The sequence below is a fragment of the Grammomys surdaster genome, unplaced genomic scaffold (genome assembly GCF_004785775.1).
Source record: "Grammomys surdaster isolate TR1022 unplaced genomic scaffold, NIH_TR_1.0 279, whole genome shotgun sequence".
NCBI classification, from domain to species: domain Eukaryota; kingdom Metazoa; phylum Chordata; class Mammalia; order Rodentia; family Muridae; genus Grammomys; species Grammomys surdaster.
The window spans coordinates 8,913,470-8,925,892 of NW_021604720.1; the positions used below are offsets into that span (position 1 = coordinate 8,913,470).

Consider the following 12,423-nt stretch of genomic DNA (forward strand, 5'->3'; position numbering starts at 1 on the left):
CAGAGCAACGGTGTGCTAAGAGCTAGGATGGGGTGGATAGAGCCTATATAGGGTGTGTTCCAGTCTCTCAAATACATCTGGTCTCCATCAACCGTGCAGAAAACAAATGCCGAGGGTGGGAATGGGACCATTAATCAATATGCAGAAATCCAACTTAATAATCTTCCGATTAACTCATGGACTGGGGAATGTCTCCTCAGAGAACTGTACAATTGGAAAAGGCTTTTGGTAATAACCTGTGCTCCATTCCCTTGGTGTGCAGATGAGGTACAGGGAAAACGGTGTGCCTGTGAGCACAGGCTGCGGGATGGAAGAGCACAAGCAGTAGTGGTCCCAGATACCTGAATTATAAGCCAGGGACCCCTTTCACATCACACACGCCACACACACACACACACACACACACTGCACTGCCCTATAGCCAAGCTGAAACAGAGAGAATCACTACTGAGTTAGGTCTGGGAATATTATATATATAATGTATATGTAATATATTATAATAACAGCTATAACAATTACATTATTATAATATATAACATAATTATATATACTATATATAATAGCCTCTCCAAACTATTGCTTGGATCTCACTAGTAAACCTCCAGATGAGAGAACAATTCTCTACTCAGCTGTCAAACGAAGCACAAAACTGCCCATCTAAGATACCAAAAGTGCTCTTTCTATGTCTAAAACCCATTTATTCTGGGCTTAAGAGGGGCAAGGGTTACTGAGGAGAAAGGGTAAGCTAGGCAGATGTTTGTATGTAACATAGAGCAGCTGTCTTATCACGTATGTTCTGCATACTGTTTGCTCCCCTGCTTACAGGGATAACATTTGAGTAACTTCCGAACAACCAACACCTTCAGGTTTAGTTAGCATGTGCAGATGAGATGAAACCTCTCATGTTCCCATTGGCTTCTCCTTTGGAGAGTACTTCATAGTTTTTGGAATGCTTTTTCCACAGACACAATCTTCATTGAGGGTCTTCTTTGACGTCATTCAGAACCTTTATCCAACACTCAGGGAATGGGTTACACACTCTCAATCCAAGGTTATGCTTGAGTCTCGGTACTACTGAGGTTTGAGTCTCACGAACACAACTATGCACACACTGACTCGTGTACCTGCTCCTTTTGGTTGGCTCTGCATCTAAGACTTCTGAAATGTCTAGGTCCTGCTGTGAGAAGAGTTCCTGCAAGAAAATGGAGTAAAGTGCAAAGGAGTGCTTGGGAAGGGCTTTTCCAGCATCCAGAAGAGGTGCTGTCTACAGCATCCCCCAAGCCAAAAGCATGCAGTAGATAGATAACTTCAGGGGTATAACCTTTTAGGCCAGATTTACCCCCAAAACTTTATTCCCTCTTAGGGATACAAAAAAAAAATCTATCTTCCCCTCATCTCTGTCAACTGTGCTCATGAGGCTTGTAAGATGTGTGCACACATACAATCACACACAAATACACAAGCACTCTCGGTCACAAAGGTACATGTCGTGAACATCGTAGCAAAACTGAAAGCAGGTTCTTACCACCTTCTTGCTGTGCACTACTGGTAAGTAGTCTCTGTACCTGAGTCTCTGTGCCCTTGTCTATACAAAGAATTTGTAAATACTCCCCACTGAGGTTTCAATGAATGCTGCAAAATGCCCAATCCAGTAAAATGCCAAGTCCATAAAAGGCATAGAACAAATGGCAGGGATACTTCTTTACCAGATACAGATCTAGTGCCTGCAGTTTTAACACAATCATGAAAATGTGCCAACGGAAAATGGGTGAGATCCATGTGCAGTTTCATCAGGAAACTCATCAGAATAGAGAAGTCCCACTTATCTACCTGTTCCTTAAAACACAATGAGCCAGGCTGGACCCTTCCCATAATAAAAACCCAGCATCCATGCCTACATACGCATCATGTTCTCCAAGCCTACAGCACTATATGGGACACCAATGAGCCAATGTTCTGCTCCAACGAAATAGTGACCCCAGACAAACCCTTGACAGCAAAGACCTCACCGTAGTGATTCCTATTTGACTCCTCAAATATTTAACAAGATCCTGAAGGTTTCCCTGAGAGCTGGGAAACAGGCTTCTGTGCTCCAAGAAGGGGACAGCTGGAAACAGTACATTTCAGGGAGATGAGTCTTCCATGGTACCAGCGGTCAAAGAGGCAGTGGACATAATTTTCCCCTCAGTTAGAAAATGGTAGATGGTTTCTGGAGGTCTCCACTTGTGCTGTGACCTTTTGTTAAATATGCTTTGTTAACTAGTTAGAGGAAAATTCCATGATAATCCCCAAAAGGTGGAACTGAGTTTAGAAGATCCATAACCAACAGTTTCCTCCTGTTACAGGATTCAAATGTTTAAGTGCAGGGGGCCCTAGCTGAACCAACATGCAGCCAAATCCTACTAAAGCTGACACATACATAGGTGAGATAAGGCCTACTATGAATTTCTCCTTTCTGATAAAAAAAAATCCATTAAATCAGCCTCTCAAACCCTACAACTCACGCTGTCCTACAACGGTCCTTCACTGAACATTGCAAACTGGTTAAACATAGCAATCACATGTTGATCATTGCTTTCCTAGAAACAATGACAAGGGAGTTAACATTTTGGTGAATAACAGGTGTGGGGCAAATAGGTAAGGAAGGGTATGTTCTCATAGAAAGGCATAACGAAACAGTCACACACTGAACTTGGTAAAGGCATCAGGAAACACAAGAACAAAATGAAATCCTTTAAACACTCCCTTTCAGTATTCTTGTTTTAAATGCATTAACGGCACTTAAACTGCAAACTTAAAACCATTTCAATCTTACAAGGGTTTGGTGTGAGATTCCTTTTCCTTTTGTGTTGAAATAGCAAGATTGAGTCTTACAGTTAAATCTACTCTAAGACACCCAAAAGGACAGGAAGCCCTGAGATGGAAAGATGCCATGGTCCTCCTCGGTGTGTCTCACAAATGCAAGATGTCTATTTTTGTCTTTATTTAAAAAAAAAAAAATTAGGATCAGCTAGACAGAACAGCAAGCCACCGGCATCATGCAAAGGCAACCATTTTGGTATTTCCTCCCTCCTATCAAAACAAGTTGTAATTAAAGTCCCCATAGAAAAGTGAGTATGAATGTTCCAAAATCAGTTTATTTATTTTTTTACCTTCACACCCACTGAAGAAAATTGCATGATCTGCCTTCTGACGAGGCAGCGGCTGAGGCGGTGTATTCACCAATGCTTGCAAGTCCGCCTACACTATCTATCCTGTGAAAAGGATAAAGCTCAGTGGACGTCTGTCATTGGTTAAGGAGATATCCACAGTGGGATGTGTCTGTGATTTTTTTTAATGAGAAAAGCAATTGCACCTTATAAAACGTGTGTGCTCTGATCAGTTTCAAACAAATTCCAGGTACTCTTGGGCCCCAAGGACATTCATTTTGGAGTAGGTGTTCTGCACTGTGGCCTACCAAAATGTCCACTCAAACTCTTGCTAGAGTCACCAGGTCCCTCCCAAACAGCCGCCTCTTCTGTGCACAATGTATCACTAAGGGTCGGTTGGGGAAAAGGAGACTCAATTCAAAAGACAAACCTGTCCTCTCGGAGGCTGGTCTAAGGGAAAGCTGCCCTTGCCTGTGTACCATGCGGCACTAGGTGAAGAGTGTAGCATAGCCACTGGAACTCCCCTCACAGGGACAGCTGACCTGGGTCTCGCTGCCACTATCTGAAACAAAGCTCCTGTTTGATTCATTTTGGCAGAGCAAGCTTTCAGTTGTGTATGGCACAGTGAAATATATTCTTCAATGCTATGTAATTTTGGACTAACAAGAAGTCTATTTAAGGCACGTGTCTCAGTGTGAATATTAAAACAAAAACAAGACAAAAAGAAAACAAAACAACAGAAAAAGACAACATGTAGTCCAATTCCAGTGTCTTTAACATTAGTTTCTGTCTTCAAGTAAAGAATTGTTCTCCAGCCCCTGGTCTTTGGTGTCCATGGGTACCATTCCATTCTCCATCTCAGCTTGCTGCTGTATACACTCTGTCAGCATGGCTGTGCTGGAGTTGTCTGAGTTACACATCTTTTCTGTCTCGTCCTCTTTCTTCTCTTCATCCAGAGAGTAATTCCGGAAGGTTTTATAGATTTTCTGAACATCCTCGGGTAAGGTCTTTTTGAGATCTTTGTTTTTCCTCTTTGTGAGTTTGGAGGTGGACCCAAACTTGTTGATGATGTTGTCCTCAGAAGCGCCCTGCCCATGTTTGTTGAGCTGTTCTGGCCCCTTAAGACGTAGGTTGTTTGGTCTGTTGTTGATACTCTCCTGGGATGAGGCCTTGAAACGGCCTGTGTCCAGGGCTGCAAAGACAGAGCGCTTCTCAGGGGATAGCATGTCCAGTGAGTGGGCCCTCTGGTCCAAGCCCAGCCTCCGGCGCTCCATACTTCGGATGGTGGCTGCCCGTTGTAGCTTGTCATGGATCTCAACGCTGAGCCGCCTTCTGGTCTCCCGGAACTCAGCAGTGACATTAGCCTTCCACTCAGCTGCATGGGCTTTGATCTCACCCACCTAGACAAGACAGAAGAGCAAAACAAACTAAGAAATTCCTCTCCTCTTAGACTTCTCAGAACCTACAGCCCTCAGGTGATCCATTGAGGGAGGCTGTCTCTGGGGGGAGACTAGGGGGAGATCATCTCCCAGGGAAAGAGACAAAGCACTACATCTCCTCTGGTGTTCTCTACAACCCAATTAGACACCCATGTCAGGCTGGCTAGTGACTGACTGATGGAGTAGGGAGAGCTTGGAAGCATCTGAAATTGAGAAATTAGAGCTGAGTAGAGGCAGATGTTAGCATTTGGAGGGGAGATCTGGATTCTGGTTCTCTCTCTCTCTCTCTCTCTCTCTCTCTCTCTCTCTCTCTCTCTCTCGTGTGTGTGTGTGTGCGCGCGCGTCACTGTATGGCCCCATTTTTCTCACATGAAGTCTCATGCAGCTTCTATAATTGCATAACATTAAAGACCACACCTAGCTCAGTTGTGGCCATGAAAGGCAATGCTTAGCAAACCTTCGTCCTTTCCTGTCTTTCCAATACTCCTGTCTAAGCATTAAGGATAGAACTCAATGGCAGAGCACCTGCCTCGCATGCACAAGGCCCCAGGGTTCAATCTCTGTGATACTGAGGAAAAAAAAAAGGCCCGTGCCCAAGGAAATCCCCTAAGTTCTGGGAAAACTGAGATAGTTAGTCACCCTGTCTGGAAGCCATTCTGCAACCGTGTGCTGAGGAAGGCCCAAGGTACCTGATAACCATATATCCCTGGTTAAGGTGCAGGAAAAGGGCATTTCCCACCAAAGTCCACCTGAAATACTTTCTTAGGAAGTGAAGTTTTGCTGGAGATTCATCACCAGTTTTTTTTTGGTTGTTTCTGTGCCGTTCTGCTTCCCTATAGAGGCAAATGACTCAAAAGTTTAGCATTTAGGAAAGTCTGGTTTCTGTGGTCCCTTCCTCTTTTGTTAAAGCCAACATTCAGCAGGTCAGTCTGTGGGGAATCAGCCTGGAAGTGGCATTGGGAATGTTTACACAAGCCAGGAACATTAATTTGTAAGCCAAGGAATTGGAGAAATGGGCTGGGGCTCACCCAACAACTGTCTCCTTGTCGCTTTTTACCAAATGATCTGCACAGCTGCCCTTAAATGGACTGCGTGTCCCTCTCTAGTCAAGTTATCGCTCTGTCTCTTTACTCTTTCTCCTCCTACTTATCTTCCTCTCTTTGCAGAAGAATGACATTTTGAATGACCTATGTGTCTTTCTATCTTCCTTCTCTTGCCTTTGAGTTTCAAATACATTTCTAGGAGTAAAGACTGCAGGTATCTGGCAATGGGGGAATATGGGAGAGATATATACAGGGACATGAGGATATATGCAGAAAGGACCCCTTGAGCCTATTTCCCCACGGCTGGGCACTGTTAGATGACTTTCATCTAGTGGTGTCCAAGAGGCCATCCCCAAGCTGACCCTGAGACCTGGAGTGCCGGCCAGCTTCCCCAGGCTTCCCACGAGTCCCTGAAGCCTTCCAAGTAGTTGCTTGACAAAGGCAACTGCATTCTTTCTGAAGCCACCATCCACCCTTGCTCGTCATTCCTATCTTTTTTTCTTTTTTATATGTTTAAAGCAGTTATTTACTAAAAGGTCTAGAAATAACTCCTATGGACTCAACTTAAACTTCTAAATAAAGGAAAGGGAAGCTATGCGCTGGTTTCGTGGAGTCAGAAACAGACATTTCTCAATGAGGGGTGTCAAGGACACTCATGGGGCTTGGAAGGGGTCCTACCTCTTCTTTCGTCTTTTTAGATAAAACCCTCAGCCAGTCTCCAATCATGCTGAGGACAGCTGCAAAGTAGGCAAGGCCAACGAGGATCCAAAACCACACCAGCGGCTTATACCACTCACGGTAATTGATGCCAGCATTTCCCCCTGAAAATAACCAAACGGTACTTTAGCATGGTCAACAGTTGGTCTTCGCAGAGTAAACTCCAATCCAAGGAGGGAAATGTCATTTCGATGTCTAGTTCTAGGCCATTAGGCTTGCAGGAAACAAGAGCCAACAGAAACTGGAGTCTGGCTGGTAGCTTAATTTCTTTGACTCTTAACAACTAAAAATAACCCTTCGTTCTAGAACAGAAAAATGCCGGTGGCCACCTTGAGTCAGCTACTCCCACTAACAGAAAATTAACTTCACAGGAAAAGTACCTTCAAATGCTGGCCCACCACCTATCATTTTTTCTCAAATTTCTCTGAATTCCCCTCATTAACACAGAATACTATGAAGGCTCGCACATGCTAATAATCTCATCACTCAAGGAGCAAAGGCTGGAGGACCCGTTGTAAGTTCAAGGCCAGCCTGACTACACAGTGAGTTCAGGGTGAGCCAGAGCTACATGGTGAAAATTTGACTCTGAAAAGGAGGAAGATGAGTCCGGGTTGGGGGAGGGGAGGAGAAGATTACAATGGCATGATGATGATGACGATGATGAAGACAGACAGACAGACAGAGACAGACAGACAGGGTAGAAAGGAGTAGGAGGGGGAAGAAGGGGAGAGAACAAGAGGAAGAAACCAGGAGGAGGTTCACACACACACACACACACAAACACTATGCCAAATGATTTGAAATACTTGAAGTTATTTCCTTCTAAAGTTCACACGCATTAGAGATGAGTGCATGCGCAGAAGTAAAATTAAGTATAACAGCATTATTGAGACTTTGGTTCATGAAATAGTGATTTGACGCTAAGTGAGGGATGGTGTTTACATGCTGCTCATCCAGGGGGTCAGTTAGGCCAGGCAATTAGAATTACCATAGCCTAGAGCTAAACCATACCTGTGAGGACATCTAGTTCAATCCCATCATTGTATAAATAAAGATTACAGTAAAAAAAAAACATCAAAACCAAATTGGCCAGTTGCCTAATGGTATTGGCTAGCTGTTCCATTAATAGAAATGGTCGTTTATTCCAAATAATCCTCCCACTTATTTCAGCCTCATTGTTAGCACTACTGATAGCACCCTTCACTCACCCAGAGAGCAGGAAGGGTGCCTCTAAGACAACTCATGGGTGCTGTACTAACAATCAGGACACTGGGAAGCAAAATATTCCTAGCCTTGCACACTGGGTTGTGGTTGTTGCTGTGTCTGCCATCATTGAAGCTCTATGGTGACAGTAGTGTGGAAAGCTTGATAGAGCCCACTGGGACCCATGGCTCTAAATAAAATCAGAACTAATCTGCAATACAACCATGAATCCTACTGCAGTAGGAACGGGGCTGGAGATGCGACTTAGGGATAAGAGGACCTACATGGTGACATTGCCGGGGACTGGACGTCTTCCAAGGGCATCAGGTGCACATGTGATGTGCATATGTTCAGGAAAAAAATGCTTTCTCTTTCAGTTCTCACACCAGAGCTCTGTGCTTGGTCCTGATCAACAGATGGGGCAGAGCAATCACTTAGAGGGCAGAGTCCATCCCAAGTGCTCAGACTATCCGTAGTCCTCGGGTCACTGATGCTAGAACCACCGCCATCAGCATCCCCCCCCCTTTAAGTTGTCCTGTGAAGCGTCTAAAGGTGGTGGGAAGCAGCTCTTTGCTCCTCTGCTCTCACAGGTATTTATTTTAGATCAAAACCTCAACTGTCTTTCCCTAGGGACTATCGTCTCTGGGTGACTGCTAAGGGATGACCTAAATAGGCTTACAGACTGGACAGGCTGAATGTTGCTCCTCCTGCCTCAATTTCTCTCCCAAGCTCTAGGATTCCATCCAGACCATAGTGGTTGAGGACTGCGCAAAGGAAAGCCTGGGAGTGCGGGAGTGTCTTACATCTGGGGAGCAGAGACTCTTACGTGAGCATTAGGAGCCTTGTCTGCTTATCACTGCAGACCAGTTAGCTATGCTAACTGTTCCTGCGTTTGATATTTGCCTTTGGCTAATTGTGGTCTTTATCGATTGACTTAAGGAGCCTCAATACAGTTGAGAAGTTCAGGTTCAATGAAAACTTCACCCTTACATAATGCATTCAGTCATGCTAACACTAGGTCAGCATCCTGGGGCTGGCTTTTCAGGAAGGAAAACGATAGATAGATAGATAGATAGATAGATAGATAGATAGATAGATAGATAGATAGAACTTGATGCTGCTTATATCACACTGAGTTGACATTGAGTCATTTTGTATACTTCCTCTGCAAATACTTGTTACCATACTTTTGATTCTTTTGCTATGGCTCCAGAGCTTTGGGATTGCTGGCCAGGCACATTAGAACTGAGCTAAATCCCCAATCCCAGGCATCATCATTTTGAAAATGACATCCAACAGATTGTTTTCCCCCAGGAAGGTGCAAGTGACTGGCTGTGTCCAGGTTGCTTACCTGCGACAAAATCACCAAAGCCCACTGTGGTCAGAGTGACTACCACAAAGTAGATGGACTCCAGGGCGGTCCACCCCTCGATATATTTAAAGATGACAGCAGGGATTGTCACAAACACGATGCAGCCAGCCAAGATGAAGAGAATAGTTGAGATGACCCGGATCTTGGTCTGACTCACTTGCTTTTTCTAGGGAGAGCAAAAGAATAAGAAGCATAGGCAAGTCAGAAGCAGTATACTGGATTCAGAGGACAGGTACTAGGAAGTGGGTGCTATGTCCGTGGGTTTTTTAACCTTTCTCCAGTCATAAGCAGCTATGTAGAAATCTGATAACACCTGTGGAATGCACACACGGATGTTTCTAGGTAGTCTAGGAAGACCTTGGACTTGAAGTTGGACACTGCTTGTGCTTTCAATATCTCCCACATGGTTCTATTCATACAGCCCAATTGTGATCTGAGTCACTGGTGTGACTGTAATTATTTCCCAAGAAGAGCTAGCTTGCTGAAATTTTTCATGTACTACTGATCTACTGGGGACCTGACATTCAGGCCATTCACACACTGGCAGTGTCAAAAAATGATAGGTTAGGGAAAAGAGAAATAGCATTGGTTTGTGAGAGGGAGTAGGGTCGTTGCCTGTATTCTTCATGCCTCCCAATGAAAGGAGAGAAAGCAAAAGGAAATAGAATCATAACAACAACAACAAAAAAATCATCCCTCATTTGTGGTGGGCTCTAGCCAAGTTTAGTCTGTCTCTTTATCTACTGTGGCATGTGCACTTCTCTAAGTACATGTTGAGCTAGTGCTGTGGTCAGTGTGTGTGTTGATTGCATCACCATATATCATAGGAGATGAGTCAGAGTGACAAGGTCCCTCTCTAAAAGATCAGTTGGAGCTTCCTCCTTCAATCACTTCAAAAGGAACCATCAGTACAAAAAAAAAAAAAGTATGAAGCCTGAGGGTTATACTTATGCAAATAAATCACACCGGCCTCGTCTAAGGTAGATGTTCTGCATCCTTTGTAGGGCTCTCTGATGTCTAACCTGGCCTTGCCTCTAATGGGATGATCTAAATCTTCTCCAGACTCCCAGAACTGGGGCTAGAGAAGATGACTCTGGCGTCAGGGGACTTCAGTATCATTTAATGGCATAAATACATGAAATGGGTGCTTAACACCAGACTTCATGGCCTGTCTACATTGCCTAGGTTGTTTTTTGGCAAAACTACGTAGCACTTTGGGGACAATGTATAAAATCCACTTCCCATTCATTGTTTCTGGTGTCTCTGAAGTCAAAGAATCTCAGAGCACGGAGAGGCCAATTGCATTCATATTTCTCATTTTACTGATATAAAACAGACACCAAGAGGGGCTAAGGGACTTGCACAAAATGCTGCTGCTAATGAGGGTCAGAGCCAAGATTAGAATTCTGATGTGATTAACTCTCAGCCCTGTGCTTAATGAGGGAAGCAGCTCTCCAGGTTATTCAACAATTGATATGCTCAAAGAAAATTGCCAAATAAAGTTAGCCCTCTCTAACACAAGACACCAAATGCAATCCTTCTGAGGAACAGGTCATCTTGTGTCCATTATAAGAAGACTGGGGATAAAAATAAATAAATAAATAAATAAATAAATAAATAAATAAATAAATCAGCGTGTAAACTCTCTGGGCAAAGCTAAGGAAATACAGTGCAAGTTGCTCCCCAACCCCCAACCCCCGACTTCTCAAATGACAGTTTGCATATAAAGTGGGAGTGAGGATAGGCAGCTTAATCTATATGCCTGTCTCCTCATATCTTCAGGAAGGTCTTCTGAAAAAAATATATCTAATGATACTGTTGATATCAAATGAAAGTATCTTTTCCTAGAAGGGTCACAATAGAAATCAGTTCCCTGAGAACCATGGGGGATACTGTATCCATTTCATGAGTTCCTGCTGTGTTGAATGGGAGAGCCTTGGGGAGGAGCAGCTTAGCCCTTTGACAATCCAGGAACTTGCTAGTCTGGTTTAGTTCACAGACGTGCACAGAAAGTGCAGAGCCCGTGAGTGGATTCCATGGCAGACTGTTATGTTCATCTAATTGCTGGCAAGGAGACTATCATTCCCCACCCCTTCTACAAATTGCCCTCCTTAAATGCATAATGAAATTAAAGTGAATTAAATGTTTGTGTGGCGTTAAGTTCCAAATTAGGATGTGCACACAGCCCTCATCTAAATGAGGATGTTGTTGGCAAAGAAGGATGGGGAGTCTGGAAAGCTGAAGATCTACCTGATGTCCTGAGATGGGCACAGGCAGGTTTGCTTGATGGAGAAGGAAGCAAGAATATAGCAACGGCTGGGTGCTTCTGCCCTCATGGCAGGGCCTATCAGAGGGTTCGCTGGCAAGGTAAACATTTCTCTTTCTGCTTCCTGCCCACACTGACTAGAGCGCTCCTGAATTCCCGGGAGTGATGCTCAGAAAATGCTTGCAACACTTCATTGTCTGGCTGGATGTGGGGTTGGAGCAGACGTGGTGAGGCTGTGGTGTTCTGACCCAGTCTTGCTTCCCTTGCTCTATAGACTAGGACAGAGGAGTTGGTCTTCAGCTCCTTCAACAGATACTGTTAGGAAATACCTAGGAGACACTGTTAGAAGAAAAACTCTTGTATCCAGCCGGCTGACTACAGGAACTCTTGAAGAACTCAAAATCCATCTCCCTGTCTGTGCACTTCTACCAAGGAAGACTCAGCCTTCATAAGTAGGAGGAAGGTACCAGCTTGGAGAGGAATGTGTGTTAGCCACTCATTCTGTTTACCTACTTCAGACCTCAAGAGGCCAAGCCCCATGTCCAATTACTTGTTTTTCTGTTTACAGAAACAAGGTTATTTTAGTAAGCTTGCAGATATTTTTGTTCATTGGCTTTTTTAAAATTTGACTCTCACTACTTCGTAATAATACCTACACTTCTTCCAGTTTCTATGTGATTTCTTAGAATTCTGACATACATTTTCCAGATTGTTTTGTCTGCCTTAGGAGTATTTTTAGCGTGCGTTTTCAGCCTGGACATCAGAGATTTTATTCAAAGATATTCCCACAAAAATGCTAGGGACAGGAACTAGATGTGCAGAGCCCTCCTTGATGATGTCCTTGGGCTTTGTTAAAATTAAAACATGTTACCATGGGAATACAATCAAATGGAGGACGATTTCTCTCAGTGGAAAGAGAGTCGGCACCATCTTGCTAAAGGTTGGGTTTTTATTTTCTTTGTTTTCTGCCAAGATTTCTTCTACAAGGTCTACTTATAACTAATAGTTTCAACATTATAGCAAACAGCCACAAAGCACTGTAACTCTAGAAATTTGAAAGGTGTTTGAACACAATTGTTTATGCTCTCCATGGTAGAGACACTCTAAGCACACTACTGAGATCATATAGAAAACTCTTCATGGAAACCACATATAAGAAACACCCAGAGTTCAAATATACAAATGGATATGGGAGATTATACATACATATATATATATATATATATATATATAT

At 43.7% G+C, this 12,423-nt stretch overlaps 1 protein-coding gene across 1 annotated transcript in view; it reads right to left on the minus strand.

The window, feature by feature from the left end:
• Positions 1 to 2,874: 2,874 nt before the first annotated feature.
• Positions 2,875 to 12,423, minus strand: part of Kcnk10 (potassium two pore domain channel subfamily K member 10) — a 122,868-nt gene continuing 113,319 nt past the window's right edge. Inside the window, exons 5-7 of the mRNA XM_028777320.1 lie at positions 8,903 to 9,089; positions 6,310 to 6,452; positions 2,875 to 4,549 (exon numbers count right to left, since the gene is read on the minus strand). Of these exons, the coding sequence (XP_028633153.1) occupies positions 3,929 to 4,549; positions 6,310 to 6,452; positions 8,903 to 9,089 (951 nt within the window). The 3' untranslated portion in view covers positions 2,875 to 3,928. The remainder of the gene's footprint in view (positions 4,550 to 6,309; positions 6,453 to 8,902; positions 9,090 to 12,423) is intronic.